General features: G+C 43.0%; 1 protein-coding gene across 3 annotated transcripts in view; it reads left to right on the top strand.

The window, feature by feature from the left end:
- shroom1 (shroom family member 1) overlaps window positions 1-14,408 on the top strand; it is a 25,623-nt gene extending 11,215 nt beyond the window's left edge. For 2 of the 3 annotated variants that reach the window (XM_017492134.3, XM_017492136.3), the window contains exons 2-8: window positions 3,967-6,506; window positions 6,673-6,719; window positions 7,010-7,441; window positions 7,536-8,087; window positions 8,543-8,669; window positions 9,370-9,642; window positions 12,301-14,408. In XM_017492134.3, the coding sequence (XP_017347623.1) occupies window positions 4,071-6,506; window positions 6,673-6,719; window positions 7,010-7,441; window positions 7,536-8,087; window positions 8,543-8,669; window positions 9,370-9,642; window positions 12,301-12,555 (4,122 nt within the window). In that variant the 5' untranslated portion in view covers window positions 3,967-4,070 and the 3' untranslated portion in view covers window positions 12,556-14,408. Of the gene's footprint in view, window positions 1-1,785; window positions 2,064-3,966; window positions 6,507-6,672; window positions 6,720-7,009; window positions 7,442-7,535; window positions 8,088-8,542; window positions 8,670-9,369; window positions 9,643-12,300 lie in introns of those variants that run through there. The other variant, XM_017492135.3, reaches the window with a different exon arrangement.
- The last annotated feature ends 3,092 nt before the right edge of the window (window positions 14,409-17,500 follow it).

The raw sequence follows: 17,500 nt of genomic DNA on the forward strand, positions 1-17,500 counted from the left end.
AAGTTCCTTTAATCACCTTCTGTAAAATTGGGCTAAAACCGGCTGAAAGACTTTTGTTTGAAACGTCAGTGTTTTGTAAGATTATTTGGGAAACATTGTACAGAGGGTTGAATGTGGTTTTAAAGAGTGTAGATTTTTATTTATTTATATATATATTTAGTTGTGGAGAACAGAAGGTGATATCCGCTGCTCAGGCAGTATGTTGATGTGACTTACACAAGGTGTCCGAGCTCGAGGTCAAGAATAGCTTTGTGTTTGTTGTAAGTCTTTGTGACTCAGACATTCATCTGGCAGGTGGGAATGGCAGGAAGTTGAAAACAACAATGTGCTCGGGCTTCTTAATGTTTTAACGCTTGACTTCTACAATGCCATGACTGTTTGTTTGAGAGGTTTTTTCTGTTGCTCAGGTTTCTCCTCTACGTATTTCTAGTTAGATTTGGTGACAGTGGGGGAAGAATTGTTCAGGATTATTACTCTATAAATGTAGGTGGAGCAGATAGAAATCCCGCGCCACGCCGCCGCTGGAGTTTATTTGGATTTGGATACGAAGCGAAAATTTAAATACTAATAATAAATACTAAAATAACACTAATAGTAAAGTGCAGACGGAGTTCTCATCCTGATCGGCTGCTTCATGCCTTCCACACTGGCGTTTGTCAGAGGAGAAAAAACCTACTGAGGAACTCTACTTCCGTGGAAGTGTAGACAATGTGTTTAAAATTTCACTCGATTAAAAGTGGAGGCCGAACGTGTACTCACGTGAAAGTTACAAATAGATGCTAATTACATATTAAAAGTAAAACAACAACGTCGTTTAATTGATCAAATGGTTATGTCATGTTTTCCTTTTTTTTTACACTTTTATTATTCTTATAAAACTGTTCAGTGTTGATTTTCGCTGATGTTGTTTTGTCTGAACTCATCACTCAGTCTCTGTGAGTTTGCTGCTCGTATACATGACGAGCGCTACGTAGTTTACTGATAAATGAATCAGAAGTTAAATATCCTGTAAATAACCGATATTTACCATTAGCTAGAATTTAACTGGCTGCCTAGCCAACTATGTTAGTTACAGGACTTAATGCTAGTGTAACCTCGCGTTAGCAAAGAAATCAAGCTAACTTAATTACATAGAGCTAGTTAATGTTCGCAGATTAGCAAAAATGAATTCAACATGCTTTTAGATGGAGTTCATGCAGCTTGATGGAATGAAGTAAACTGAATTGAACTGAAACTTAAAGTGAAATGTGAATAAATATCACAGCTGGATAGCGTACAGTCTCCGGCCTCACTGTTTGAAGGTCTAAATAATAAAAAATGTATATTTTTCTTAGAAATGTAAATGAGAGTGTAAGCATTCAGTTTCAATCTCAATCAAGTAAAGGTGCATAAACACCCCAAAATAATACTCGAGTATAGTAACAACGTGCCAGTATTTTTCATCTCCTCGTGTAGTTGTTATTGTTATTATTGTTATTATTATTATTATTATTATTATTATTATTATTATTATTATTGTAATATTAGAATGTAAAATGTGATGAGTTGAATCACCACCTGTTCTGAACGAGGCCTTATTGAAAGTGTTTCTCTGGATTCGTGGACTGCAGTGAGGCAGTAAACCTCGTGTTAAATCAGACATGCCTGAAGTTAGAAAAAGAGCAATAAAGAGCGAGATGAGGGTCGCTTCTCAGAGCTCGTACTGGGACGTCCTCTCATCCTGTTTGGCAGCGCTCCATGTTCAGAGGAGTCTGGGAATGAATGGCAACCAGGCTCTTTCTTTCTGTGAAGCCGGGCTGGAATGTGAGGCCTTTTCCCCCTCTTCAGACACCATTATCATCAGTGAAATATTCCCTCTGCTGGGCCTATTGTACCCTCGCAGCGTGGACGTCACAGGCGCGCAGGTCCGGCCTCTCGGCGGGGTTTAAGCAGAGCGGGGCCCACCGCGACAGGTCTGTAGCGGGAGAACGCTCTTCCGTGTACTTATAAAGCAGTTTAAAATGGAATATCGGATCAGCTCTTCTTTCTCACTTGAACTGAAGGCTTTCAGAACATTACAAGTGGTAAGGAAGTATTTTTTTGCTTTGTCTGCACTGCAGAATATACATTTTTGTATCTTTTATTCAACATATACGTGAGCAGAATGATCTGAAAGAAAAAGAAACACAGTTTGTTTGTATTAGTGTAGAAACCTTTTTATTTTCTTTCTGCCCTGTGCTTGGAGTGCAGCTGCGTGTGTGAGAAGTGGAATAACTGGAGTTGTTATGATTAGTAACCTGACTAATCATAACCTTCACAACTGTCCCACACCATTAGTGTTCTTATGACCGATTTTATCTTCACACACAGTATCTCTGATCATAAAAAACATGAGAATCTCATAACCGAAATGCAGAACATGCAAGAGTTATCACACGATTCGTTTGAAGTATTTCACTCGGGTTAAAATGGCATTCCGGTGGTTCCTTCTCACCACCACCACTCACATGACTTTATTACATTTCTTTTATTGTTGTCTTTAATTGTTGCTGTGACAAGTTTGACAGCTTGTTACTGGGGGAAAAAATCCTATAATCATGTAAGTCTGCTTTAAAGACTTCAGCAGTTTGTCATTCTGATGGTGCCCTGAAGGCACGAGGTAATAAACCCAGCCTTTGGTGCTGGAAGGAACTGCACAATGACAGCAGCTTTACCAGCTTTAAAGTTTAAAGGGTTATGCGAACCCTTTTAGCGAGGTATTTGGTATTCTTATAGGTTTTGGAGGGATTCTCATTTTAAATTTATAGTTCATGATCATCCATTTAAATGCTCTCTTGAACCGTATAGGCCCCGCCCCCTGGAGGTGTGTCTTGCTCTACAGTAGCAGCTCATTAGCAGTAAACATGGTTCTTCACACACACTTCCCTTCTCCAAGCATCGCTCAGCTCGAGGAAAACAAAAGGCTCTGGACTTTTATTCGTATTAAAGAGGGAGGAGTTTGTACGAGGTAGCGGTTATGTGACTTTTCGGTGGGTGTTACAGTATAAACGCCTGAAACATGCTTATCTACAACAAATTGTTAGTTGTTGTTTAATGTCTTTCCCCAGTGGACACGCAACACTGAGAATCCATAACAAACATGCTGTTCTTTCCAACACATGTACAGGATGTAATATCACACCAGACCAGGTTCGATCAAGCGTGTCCAGCTTTGGGTTTTAATCTCTTGGTAAATTCCTGGTGCAACCAAAAGGCGCACTTAGAGTCAGCTCGTTAGGCTCAGGAAAACAAATTCTGATCAAATTCACCAATTAGCATCATGGATGTAAAAAAGATGAAAAGAAAGCTCGATCTAAATTATCACTTGATCAGTCGTAATACACACCCTGGGCCTAATGAGAGGAACTTCAAAGTGTGTATTAACCAGATAGCATGTATGATCCATTACTCTAAGATTGTGTAATCACTTGAGTTTGTATACAGTAGATATAAACGTTCGCAGTAAGACTAGTGCTGCGTTCGACTCGTGGGAATTCTGAACTCGTGGGAATTATGTGGTCGCTGCGTTCAAGTTACAAAGTTGGGAAAACATGGATTCCTCCACGATAGTGTGTGTGTTTTGTTAGTCAGCTAACATTAAAGATCATGAGTTTATGATGGATTTACTTTCTCAAAACTCTGAACTGTTCTAGCTTTAACCGACTAATTTCCCAGTTTTCATTTATCTAAAGTAAATACTACTATAAACTCTGATATTTTACTTACTGTTGACGGTGCAAGCAGCCGTGTTGGTTTACACCTTCCCGACGTTCTGAGCAGGAATCTTAAGGAAGTTTCTTTGGTTTCTCTTTCTTTCTTTGTTTTCTTTGTCAGAAGTCAGAAATATTATGAACAAATTACGAACTTTAGCTGAACTTAAGTCAGAAGTTTACATTTTCAGGCCTCAGTAATGAATAGTGTGTGTTTCTTTTTGTTTTTTTTGGCCAGGATGCTGTTATTACTGTGAAGATGCTGAGAAAAGGAGAATGGATTCTGAATTAAGGACATCGCAGATGTTTGTTTAAAAGCAGAGTTAACTATCGATAATCCAGATGGATTCCTACAATATGCACTTTGAGAAGATGAGCAACTTTGACCTGCACCCTATTAGTCGACATTCTCCATCCAAGTCCACTAGTAGTATAGATCAGTACACGCACCATCACGGCAAAGGAGATTCTGCTTATAGCTCTTTCTCTGGAGGCTCCTCTGCCCCTGATTACCCTTCACCCTTCCTAGCAGATGATTTACACCCACATAACCTGCACTACACTGATCTGAAGTATGTGAAGGCCGTGTATGGTCCCAGCATCCTCGACTCCGATTCGAAAAGCATGAATCATCTGTATGGTTCCACGGAGGCCGTTGTGCACCAACATCATCAGAGCCATAATGGATGTTCTCATGTCAAAGATCCTTCAGTGCCGTCCACCCATTTACCACCTCCACTTCCACTTCCACTTCCACCGCCTGTCCTTACAGACACTTTCATCACAACTAGGAATCTTGAAAGCTCAGTGTTGAGCCAGAGTCCTGAGGTTCTGCCTTCTGGCGTTTCACCCTTTAGGCACCAGACATCTCATTCTGAATTCTTGGGTTCCAAGCATAACCTCGTTTATGATCTCTGGGTTCCTCAGAGTTATGAGAGAAAGCAAGACCTTGTGGAAAAGACCTCAGAGTCGAAGTCAGAAGCCGTCTTTAATCGATCGCCACTACCGACAGGGCAGGCAGAACTTTTACAACAGAACATGGAGAAGCTCTCAGGAATTCGACACAACAGGTCACATTCAGCGTGCGGGGTTACGGTCTCTGAGCAACAACAGCCAATCAAGTCCTGGGAGATGCCACAAAACACAATCAGTGGAAGTATTCAGCACAAAGGACAGTTCTATTTCATCACTGGTGTGTACAAATCGTGTGAGTCCAGTGTTCCACCACCACAATGTCCGATAGACAGCATCAACGCTCACGCACAAGCTGAAATACAGAGATCGCATAATACCGTGGAGAACATGTTTAAAAATGTTCCCCCGAGGAAGCAGAGCAGCGCTGAAATCTTATTTGAAGACAACAAATTACCCCCACCAAATGGAGATGAGGAACCTTCAAGTAGCCATCATTTCTCAAAGTCTCAAAGTGTTGCTGATTTGGAAGTCATGAATATGGACGTAGGCAGACATCACACCAACAATCACCCAATCTTCTACTGTGGCCCAGAGGATAGCTTCTCAACATCATCTCAGCATAAACCTGCGACTCCTGTCGTTAGTGAAATGAACCACAATGTTCATTTAAAACAAGATGAACCTGTGAAAAAACTGACGAGACAACACTTAGCTGATATGCCCACAGAGAAGATCAACAAAGACACGACTCCGCTTCTGTACCACCTCACTGGAGCCAGCAGAGCGTCTGTCATGAAGAACGTAAAAAATGAGAAAAACTCTAGTTTGGGATCGGACTGGGGTAAAGCTCATCCAGAAGCAGGACGAGTATCTGTTTCTTCTAGTGGTCAGTCATTGCACAGTGAAGAGTCTAAAGAGTCGAAGCCGAAGGACTTTTATTCTCTATACAATACCATGGACGATTCCTTCAAAAAATATTATAAAGAAAAGCTTAAGGATGCACAAACCAAGGTTTTGAGAGCGACTTCATTCAGAAGAAAAGATCTCGGACTCTCTTGGCAAAAGGTCATTGAGCACTGCTGTGATAAAAAGCTCTCCGTCATTCCTTCTGGGCCGCCAACGCAAGAAAACTCCAGTCCAGCTCATGTGCCCACATTTCAGAACACAGATAGTTTGAATAACCCCAGCCACGAGATTAAGAAAGAGACGGTGAAGCAGCAAAATGTCGCCCAGCCGCAGGTGCCTCGAGTGGGCTGTAGGAAACGTCTGACCCTGGGACAGAAGAAGCTGTCCAACTCCGAGCCGGAAAAGCTGCACCGTCTGGGAGACGGCCCGACACACGTGACCTGCCGTTCCCTCGGCAGTGAGAGTGAAGGACTGCTCTCAGAAGAACATCTCGTCCAGCACGGTCTAGTCGCGGTCAGACGCAGGATGTTTGAGGTGAGAGGACGTGCGATGTCGGCTTGCAGCTTCTCCAAAAGCTCTCTTAAGCACCTTCAGCAGAAGGCCTTGGTAGCATATATGGAACGAAAGACTGGCTCCAAGGTAGCAGAGCAGCAGCAGCCAGCTCCACAGGTTCCCACAGCAGGGAGGCATTCTGACTGGGGTCCTAGACCTTATTCTGGACCCAAGGAGAAGCCACTTAGGCCGCTCTCTGCTAGTCGTATTCATGACTTGAGTTCCATCAGATTCGCCCAGTTCACCTCCGCGCAACACGGCAGCCACTCGCGGCAGTCCAGCTGGAGAGAACGAGCATCACCTCCATCAGAGAAGTCTGCCTCTCTGGAGGATCTCCTGGAGGAACGACAGCAACATCGCTCGTACAGAAGCAGCAGCATTTCATCCCCTCGTTCCTTTCACCAGGTAATATATATATGGAATGCATATATGGAACGTATATATGTGTACAAACATAAGGGTCAAAATCTTAAAATTCCAAAGTCTCTGAATGTCAAGATGCGTATATACTGGTAAAATAAGTATTTATTACTGTTGGTTGTTTACATTTTTGCTTCTTGTTTTTACATAGAACCAGAAACACTTCGACTCCTCTACACATGATAAAGATCTCTCAAGGTAAGCTTTCACTGCTAGAATAATACGACTCGCACCACAGGCCTGTTGTGTAATTAATGTTCTATAACAGCGGCTCTGACTGTATACAGCTGTGTTTATAATTAATGCCTTCATTCTGGGGCTGCAACAAATAACCAACCCCAAATTTAATCTAGTGATTTACCTTGTGCTTTAAAGCTTGTGGAGTATGTGTGTGTGTGTGTGTGTGTGTGTGTGTGTGTGTGTGTGTGTGTGTGTGTGTGTGTGTGTGTGAGACTGTAAATCTGAAACATGAAATCCTTTGTCTTTAGAGCTGAGATTAAAGTGGAAGGAGAAAGAACAGTCTGTAAGGAGTATGCAGCGTTGGTTCCGGATCAGCAGAGGGTCCGAGTGTTTGCACCCAGAGGGAAATCGATGGAGGAGCTTGGAATGATCGGGGTTACCAGACCTAAAGTTCTCAGCAAAAGCTCGGATCAGCTGAATCAGGTCCAGGGAACACACGTCCTGTCTGACAGGGAGAAGAGAGACAGCATTAAGCAACATGATGCACCTCGGGTTGGTTCTGAGAATAATGTTCAGATCGGTGCTGATCACAGGGTCTTTAAGGAGCCTGGTTCATCAGAACACACATCTACAGTGGGCAACCCCTGGCTGAGAACATCTCCTGTATCGGGTAAAGAAAGCAGAGTCACAGCTACACCCAGTCCTTCCAGAGGACCCAGTGAGAAGAATCTGATTATCAGGTATCACCTAACCCTAACCCTAACCCTATATTTTATAAATCACTCCGAACACTAGCAGTCCACTGAAATAGATCTGTGTCTCTGTGTGTTTTAGCAAAACTAAGGCCGTTCCTCAAGAACCGTTCTTAATGAAGGGTGAAATGTCACATGGAGACGTGAGCGATGTCCACTCCGTCCATGAAGTCTCCCTCGGCTTTGGGGTCACAACCAACCCCAGTCTGTGGCCTTTATCACCGGGGACTGATGACGGGAAAACACACGAGGGCACAACTTCCCAATATACGCTTACCCATCATCCTCAGCATCATCCTCAGAACGCACAGCCTGCTTTATATGGCAACACGGAGTCGGTGTCTGGGTGTGAACGGTTAGCAGCTGTTCCCGCCCCTGCACCTGATGGAGCTCAGGAAAGGAAGACGAAAGTAGGAAGGAAGTGTCCTGTAGACCAGCCTCAGTGGGAGACACTGGTTCAGGAAGTGGTCTCAGCAGACCACTCATTAGCTCAGGTTCTGTATCCTGTTGCTAATCGGAAGACAGCCGTCATGCTGATGGAGCAGATGTTATCTGAAGACCATCTTTTGATGGAAGATCACTATAAGAAAAAGCAGGAGCAGAAAGCTACCATACCTGAGCAGATTTCATACAGGTGACTACTGCAGACCCTTCTCTATTAGACACACTCTACACTTACAGGGTCCAAAAGTCTCAGTGCTCCCATTTTTCATTCTTTTCTCATTTCATTATAAATGATTTTACCTGCTTCAGTGACCGCGAGCACCTGAGCAGCGGCACAGACTCCGCACGTTTGTGTAAAAACCTCACGGTCCGCGTTCGGAATTTTATACAAAAGTTAAAGTAAAGTAATCAATATCAATAATTTACTCAAGTGTAAATAGTGTCCTAGAAATAGTGCAGAATATTAAGATATCAAACATTTCCTTATAAATTATATAATTATTAAAACCGTCTAAAACTCTCTTTATTTCCAGTGTGATCTCAGACTTTTGGACCTCACCGTGTGTACTCTATACTCATCATGTACAGAACACGTTTCTAGGTCTATATGAGGTCATGACTTTGCTTTGTCATGTTGTTTTCAAGGCCGTCTGCTGCTGATGATGATGGAGATGATGATGGAGATGATGAGCAGAGTGTAAACGGCTCGGTTCCTCTGACTGTACGACATCATGCTCTGTACAGTACAGGAGCGAATGTCACTGAGAAGAAGGTACATTTATTACTTCATATGCTGCTTATTCACTTTTTTAGATTTTAGATTTGTCCAGTCTTACTAGGTTTTCAAAGTTTAACACATTACATTCACCGGCCACTTTATTAGGAACACCAGTACACCTGCTCATTCATGCAATTATCCAGTCAGACAACCATGTGACCGCAGTGCAGTGCATCAGATCATACAGATGGGGGTTTGGGTTAAGGTTCACATTGGTTTGAGTGTTCTGGGATTTTCACACACAACATTTACTCAACATTTACAACTCTGCTGTAGAGTTTAAACAGGACGGTACAAAAACCCAACAAACATCAGCGAGCGTCAGTTCTGCAGACTGAAATGCTAAGGATGTTATTTGTGAAGATCACAGAAGATTAGCAGTTCAAACATTTTGAAGCCCTTGACCTGGATCTGCACAATATTGTAGATTGCGCTGCTGCAATATGATTGGCTGATTGGATAATTGCATGAATAAGCAGGCGTTCCTATTAAAGTGACCTATGAGTGTATGAATTATGTATATATAGCAATATTCAATTGAGTTTTATTTGTATAGCGCTTTTAACAACGTACATTGTCACAAAGCAGCTTTACAGAAACATACAATTTATTAACATATAATTTAATACTAATTATTTCTATTTGAGAAACACGTACCTGGTGTTATTGTCCTCCTTTTATTCTCCTGACACAGAGGCAGCTGATGGCTCATATCGAAGAGCAGCTGAAATCTCTGGAGGGATTGCGCTCGTCCCTGCAAGGCGAGGAGAAGGAAATCGGAGTTCTGGGGAATTCTCTGGAGGTTCTGGTGCGCGAGTGCTGTTTACCTGCTGAGCTGGAGCGCTACACGCAGTTCATCGAAGACCTTGAGCGCGTCATCAGCCTGCTGTTGTGTCTCTCAGCACGTCTGGCCCGCGTTCAGAACGCCCTGAGCACTGTAGACGAGAACATGGACTCTGAGGAGAAGGTGTGAGAGCCCGGATTACGCTGAAGTAGAATTAAAAGTAGAATAAGAATCATATTTCTGTGGGTTAGGACGCGTTCTTGTCGGTCACTGGGTTAAAGGGGTTAAGTTATGAATTAACCAATTAGAGGTGTGCTGTTATTAGAAAATAATCAACTGCTGTCATCTTGAAGTTAATTATTTTCCAGTAACAGCTGTGTTTTATTTCTCTAATTCCACACAAATGTCCCAGCACAACTGGCTTTATTTGTTCAAGCATGACGCGTCAGTTTTTATTCCCTTATGTTGTGGAACAAGTTTCTGTTATCACTTAATTTATAGAAGCTATAAACGAGCAGCTGCACTACTGTCAGAGCAGAAAAGTCATCAACACCCGCGCAGTGAACCGCGCCGTGCTGTGAGCCCTTTACTTGGGTCGGGATTTTATTATCGTCTGAACTTTCCGTTTGCAAAGCAGCTGTACGTCGAGTCGATTTCCATCCTGATGATTTGAATTAGGCGTGTCCGAGGTTGGTGTGAGAAATGGGAATAGTGTAAAGTCTGTTCATCTCTGTATCGATACCACTTGTATTCATAACCAGCTGTAAATGTAAATAGTGTTTGAGTCTGGTGGTATTCTCAGCGAGGCTGTAGATGAAAATGAATGGCTCACTTGTCCTTGTTGAGCGTTTTTGTGTGTGTGTGTGTGTGTGTGTGTGTGTGTTGTGTGTTTTGCTTGGATAAGCAGTTCCTGGTAGTGTATCACCGAAACCACAGTTTAGTTTCGATGGGTTTTACATCTGCACTGCCCTCTAGTGACAAATATTTGAGCAACTGTCACCTGTAAAGTTCTGCGAATGTTAGAAGACACCGTGCGGTGTTTGACCTCAGTTACATTTGTGTTGATTTATTTTTGTTAATAATATTGACTTAAAGCAGTTGATAATTGAGGGACATTCTTTGTGTTCTTTTGTGTGCTTGCAGAAAGGGACGGGCGAAATAATTACACCCCAAATACCTGACATGTCGAAGTCCCAGCTGACTCTGTACTCTGTGTACACACTTTCCCTCTTGCTCGTGACTCTGCAGTAGCGACTCTGGTTTATCATGTGACGCATGACCGCGGTTTAAGTACCACAGTGTTAAAGGGCCACTTTTTAAAAAAAAAAAATTACATTTGAAGAATATCAGACATCCTGACTATTTTCTCAAAATAATACGACTTCATTCTCAGAATGTTGTATTATTATTCTTTTTTTAAATAGTGGCCTCTAAAACACTGTTTAAGTTAGTTACAGTTGTAACCTCCACCTGGATGAAGCGACGGCAGCCGTAGTGCTCCAGAACTCGCCCCACACACCGGATATTAGTGGAGAGGAGAGAGGGATGAAGCCAGTTCAGAGATGGAGATTATTCGGGGGTGATAGAGAAGGGTCAGTGGGGGAATTTGGGCAGGACCCCGGGGTTACACCCCTACTCTTTACCATAACTGTCCTGGGATTGTTAATGACCACAGAGGGTCAGGACCTCGGTTTAATGTCTTTACAGTATAGTGTCCTAGTTACTATACTGGGGCATTAGGACCCACGCTGACCACAGGGTGAGCGCCCCCTGCTGGCGTATAATACCACTTCCAGCATCAACCTTAGTTTCCCCCAGGAGGTCTCCCATCCAGGTGCTGGCCAGACTCAACCCTGCTTATCTTCAGTGGATTAGGGTTAAGTTATTTCTAAACTGAATGTCAGACGGGATATTTGGACTTATCCCCCTGACTCTTGCACGATTCCATAAGCAGGAAATGGAAACACATTAAGGTTTTTAATCATTTGGAAGAAAGTTACGAATAGTTCAGATGCGTACGTGCTGGAGTCAGTTTTCTGCTGTCCACGTTCAGATTATTAAAATCGTCGCCAGAGGGAAATCGGGTTTTTGTCAAATGTAAAAGCAGGAGACGATTTAAAACTGAAAAATATAAATACTAATATGATGATATGTGAATGAGGAGATGGCGAGTGTCGTATGAAATCTAACAGGAGTCTTGTACATGGCCAGTATATTACTGCATGAATAGTCCTAGTTTAAATGAATACACATTAATCCCTGGTTTAATTGAACACAGCGGCTTCCACAGCCGTTCTTCCGCAGCACAGAGCACAGCACTCGATCCAGCACCGACTGTCATTTTACTCACTGTTCATTTTTTTATATTGCACTCCAACAACAAAAGTAAAAAAAAACCTCGAATTATAAAATGTTTGTGTTCACTCGATGCGCGCTCCTGTAAAGTAAACATGTCCACGGTGTGAAGGGTCATCTGACCAGGCGTTCCTCTGATGTGCGTCCAGAAAAACCTGATCATTTATCCATGAACTATTCACTCCTCCAGATAAGCCACGTCTGTGATTATGACGCGTCTCCTCCGATGTTCTCTATTTTATAAGCGGTGGTTCTCCGGAGGTTTGCCGTGTTGCATGGTCCTCGGTCTCGCTCGGTGTGACGACTAACCTACCTACTCCCACACTTCACTCGCGGCGACGTAGCTGGAGCTGCGTTCTCTGTTCATGCATACGACGAGACATCCACTTCACCTGTGGTTTAAACGTAGTTTCAATTGTAATGAATTTCCGGTCAGTCTGGTGTTTGATGAGCGTATGATCCTCATTCTCTTCACTCCTTCTGCAGGAATCTCTGGTCAGTAGACATGACCTCCTGTGCAAACAGAGGGACGATGCCAAGGACCTGAAGGACAACCTGGACCGGCGTGAGCGCATGGTCTCCACGTTCCTGGCCAAAAAGCTGACGGAGGACCAGCTGCAGGAGTACCGGCGCTTCGTCCAGAACAAAGCCTCGCTCCTCATCCGCCAGAAAGACCTGGACGAAAAGCAGCGGCTCGGGGAGGAGCAACTCGAGGCTCTTCTCAACAGCATTCCTCCGTGAACGAGGGAATTTTCTCCTCCGTCTCTGTGGATAAATTTCTAACGTTCTGTAACATTTGGGGAAGATTCCGTCTGTGACTTGTGAAATACGTTCATATAAACTCTGAGCATTATTTTCAGATCAGTAATATTGACCTAAAGCATATAATCATGGAGGCAGTTTTCCAGACGCTCTCTCAGCCGGAGGGAGCACGTAGACGTCTGCTGTGGAGTCTGAGTCTGAGTGCGAGTGCGAGGCTGACACTGCGGTGCTCGACTGCTGAAGCCAAAACATGCGAAAAGGAGAAACCTTTATAGAGATAGAGTGTAATTTGTGTGCGCATGTGCGCGTGTGTGTGTGTGTGTGTGTGTGTGTGTTATTATTGTTTTACCTTTACACTTGAGATCTCGCGGTCGTTCGGAAGCTGAGGTGCTTTAAGGTTATTAGCAGACCTGGAAATGAGAGCATTAATGCCCTTGGAATTATTCTTTCTGCTGTAGTTTAATTTATTTTAGTCATAACGCACTCGAAATGAAGACCAAAAAGAGGAAAAAGCACTTTGTTCTCGTAACTCTGTGTACATTTCGAATTTCATAACTAAATACATGTACTAATGTATATTTATTTTATTGATATTAAGTCCTAATGATTTTCATTGACATGGAAATGGCACGATTCTAATCCGGACGTGTTTTAGTTTTAGTTCAGGTCTCCTTCCTGTATGCTGATTTATTTTTTAGAAGGTCAGATTGCAAATGCGTCATTTATAACCGAGAAGGTCTTAAAGAAGAAGCGTGAAGTGAAATGTTGTAATAATCTAACAGTGAAGTCAGGAAGTGGGAGGAAACCAAATACTAATAACACAATTTGAACAGAGGAAGAGCTCTGCGTTTTATAGCGCTCGGGTCAGACACCGCTTCCTTCCTGTTTTACACCAAACCACCCAGCTGTCCGTATCTGCGACTTGCAGAGAGGATCAGTTCAGCTGGTAGCTCCTTTCACAGCAGATGAACAGACTGCAGGTACAAATTAGGAGTGGAATATGAGAATAATTAAAGTTTTATAAAAGGAGGAAATGTAAAATCTGCTTCTTGGAGTGTGTTGATGCCAATTCAAGATGTTTTTTAATGAACAAAAACAAAACAAGAAGAGGAAGAATGAGCTCATTCCATACAAATGGTAAACTGTATAGTGAACTCCTGAGAGAGAGAGAGAGAGAGAGCGAGAGAGAGAGAGGGAGGGAGGGAGGGAGGGAGTGAGAGAAAGGGAGAGATAGAGAGAGAGAGTGAGAAAGGGAGAGAGAGTGAGTGTGAGAGAGAGAGAAAGGGAGAGAGAGTGAGTGTGAGAGAGAGAGAGAGAGAGAGAGAGTGAGTGTGAGAGAGAGAGAGAGTGAGAGAGAGTGAGTGTGAGAGAGAGAGAGAGAGAAAGGGAGAGAGAGTGAGTGTGAGAGAGTGAGAAAGGGAGAGAGAGAGTGAGTGTGTGAGAGAGAGAGAGTGAGAAAGGGAGAGAGAGTGTGAGAGAGTGAGAAAGGGAGAGAGAGAGTGAGTGTGTGAGAGAGAGTGAGAAAGGGAGAGAGAGTGAGTGTGAGAGAGAGAGAGAGAGAAAGGGAGAGAGAGTGAGTGTGAGAGAGAGAGAGAGAGAGAGAGAGAGAGCGCTCTGTGTAAGAAAGAAAGAATAAAAATAAGTTTTTCTGTCATTTCTGCGCCCAGAGAGCGACCCCGGACTGTACATGTACTGTATATTTAGTAGTTTTGAGGACTACACGTGTCTTTTACTTTAGGAGTCGCACTACATCATCGCTGTCTGTAAACTGAAATGTTTCTCCAAAATACAACAAAAGTGTGTTTTATTAACATTAAAAGATTTGTTCTCGAGTGTGTTTACTTTGTGCTCCGTCCATCCTGACCCGGGTTTCAGAAAGGACACCTTCCTCTCTTGATCGGTTTCTCTTTTACTTTTTCCCCCAAGTACACACATTTCTGTGTGCGTGTGTGTGTGTGTGTGTGTGTGTTTCTATCCCTGTGCTGAGGTATTCGGGATGAGTTTTTCTCAGCGTTCTTCTCTTTACAGCCGTTTGATGTTTCTGTTGCGTAAACACGTGAGGACTCGTTTTGGCGTGTGTGTAGTTTGTCCCCTCGAGGTTAAATGAGTCTTTTCCTGTTGTGGGTTTGTGTTTGTGGCTGTAAGGAATGCCAGAAGGTTTGGAAATGATTAATAATGTTTCCACACAAACACGAAAGTTCTCTGTCAGCAAGGTGGCACATTCCTGCAGGAAGACTCCGGGCCTGTTTCCTGTCCTGTACACGTTCCCCTGCGTTACAGCCGCTTAGTCTCCTGTTAGTTTTGATTCTTTTCTTATGATCCAAAGAGAAGCAGAAAGATTAGGAACACTCGATTTGTTTAGAACCCGTAAGACAGAACAACACGTCATGAAATATCAGCACGTGAACTGGGAAAATCCTTCACGTGTTAACGTTTTATATTCTATATAGTTCGGACTGTTAGAGTCTTTCCTCTGCAATACATTTCACTTTTGCATTTATCTTAAAACTGTTCACTTCTGTTTACACCCAGAAGTGAAAAAGGAGAAAATCATATTTAATCATTTCATTCCTTCTCCATTTAAACACGCCAGTGCTTCGACAGTCTTAAAGAGACTTTATAAAAGTAACATGCTCTTAATTTAATATGTAATATATAAAAGTAATAAATATGGTTGTCACGTGGTGCAGAAGAAAATGTTTCCTCACAGCGAGGGTTTGATCCTGAGCTTCATTTACTTTCATGTACAGTTTCCCATATTCTCCACGGGTCCGGGTTCTCAGGGTTGTTCTCAGAGTGTGTGTGTGTGTGTGTGTGTGTGTGTGTGTGTGTGTGTGTGTGTGTGTGTGTGTGTGTGTGTGTGTGTGTGTGTGTGTGTGTGTGTGTGTGTGTATTGCCACCTCACGCCCAGTGTTCCCTGTATAAACTCCGCCTCCACCATGACCCTGAGCAGGATAAAGCGATACTGAGTATAACTGATAATGAATATGACCATGAACTATATCTTTACCCATCTCTGTTCACTGCTTATAGACATTTAAGCGTGATCTTTCACAGAGCCTAGGCAAGCTTATAAAGTTATTTTAGACACAAACTTCTTCTGTCCAGTTCGGGTGAGCCGTGCCCCATGAAGCCTCAGAAACCCAGTGTGGTCTTCTGCTGTAGCTCATCTGCCACATGGGTTGATATGTGATATGAGATGCTGTTCTGCTCACCACAGTCCCACAGAGTGGTGTTTTGCATTACTATAGACTTCCTGTCAGCTCAGACCAGTCTGGTCATTCTCCTCTGAGCCTCTCTCTCTCCGCCCACAGAACTGATCCTCACTGGATGTTTTTTGTTTTTCGCACCACTCTGTGTAACTCAGAGACGGCTGTGTGAAAATCCCACGTCGTGTATACTAACCCAGGAGATCGGCCATTTCTGAAATACTCAAACCAGCCAGGCTAGCATGAACAACAACATGCCACTGTCAAAGTCACAGAGATCAGACTTTTCTTCATTCTGATGTTTCAGGTGAACATTCACCGAAGCTCTTGACCTACATCTGCAGGATTTTATGCATTGTGTTGCTGCTAGTTGAAGGTCTGACTGCATAATTGGCCTGACACCCATAGAGAGCTGCACACACACACACACACACACACACAGAAGAATTTTAAACTTGGCAGTTATAGCAAACCCCTCGTACTGTTCTGAGCTCAGCAGTAAATACAGCAGCAGTAACCGCAGTAAGTCCACGCTTTGTTTAGCCTTAACCACATTTGCTCAGTTAAGTGTAAAGTGAGTCACATGACCTGCTGGATAAAGGAACGTGTGGCTGATCATCACAGATAGATACGTATGTGCAAATTCATGCTGAGCTTCACAGAGATAGACCAATTCCTACTGAAATCTCGGCTGCTTACACATTACTCTGCACATTTGATCTCAGAGAGTATTAGAGAGTAAAACTTGATCACATTATTGCACAGTGTTTATAACGCATCACTGAAAATGTGCCACATGCAGGATTTATGTACATTAATAAGAAATCCAATGCCATTTTGGTGCCATTTGTTTTGAATCAGATGATTATTATTGATCATTTGTAGCATACCAGTTACAGATGTATATTGTTTAGCACTAAGACAAGTCAATACAGCTTTAATTCACAAAGTGTAGTAATCTGAGTGTACTAACCCGAGTGAACTAACCCGAGTGAACTAACCCGAGTGTAGTAACCCGAGTGTAGTAATCTGAGTGTAGTAATCTGAGTGTAGTAATCTGAGTGTAGTAACCCGAGTGTAGTAATCTGAGTGTAGTAATCTGAGTGTAGTAATCTGAGTGTAGTAATCTGAGTGTACTAACCTGAGTGTAGTAATCCGAGTGTAGTAATCCGAGTGTAGTAACCCGAGTGTAGTAACCCGAGTGTAGTAATCCGAGTGTAGTAATCCGAGTGTAGTAATCCGAGTGTAGTAATCCGAGTGTACTAACCTGAGTGTAGTAATCCGAGTGTAGTAATCCGAGTGTACTAATCCGAGTGTAGTAACCCGAGTGTACTAACCCGAGTGTACTAACCCGAGTGTACTAACCCGAGTGTAGTAATCCGAGTGTAGTAATCCGAGTGTACTAACCCGAGTGTACTAACCCGAGTGTACTAACCCGAGTGTAGTAACCCGAGTGTAGTAACCCGAGTGTACTAACCCGAGTGTAGTAATCTGAGTGTACTAACCCGAGTGTAGTAATCCGAGTGTACTAACCTGAGTGTAGTAATCCGAGTGTAGTAATCTGAGTGTACTAACCCGAGTGTACTAACCCGAGTGTACTAACCCGAGTGTACTAACCCGAGTGTAGTAATCCGAGTGTACTAATCCGAGTGTAGTAACCCGAGTGTACTAACCCGAGTGTACTAACCCGAGTGTACTAACCCGAGTGTAGTAAT

This window comes from Ictalurus punctatus, chromosome 18, assembly GCF_001660625.3.
Source record: "Ictalurus punctatus breed USDA103 chromosome 18, Coco_2.0, whole genome shotgun sequence".
Lineage (NCBI taxonomy): Eukaryota > Metazoa > Chordata > Actinopteri > Siluriformes > Ictaluridae > Ictalurus > Ictalurus punctatus.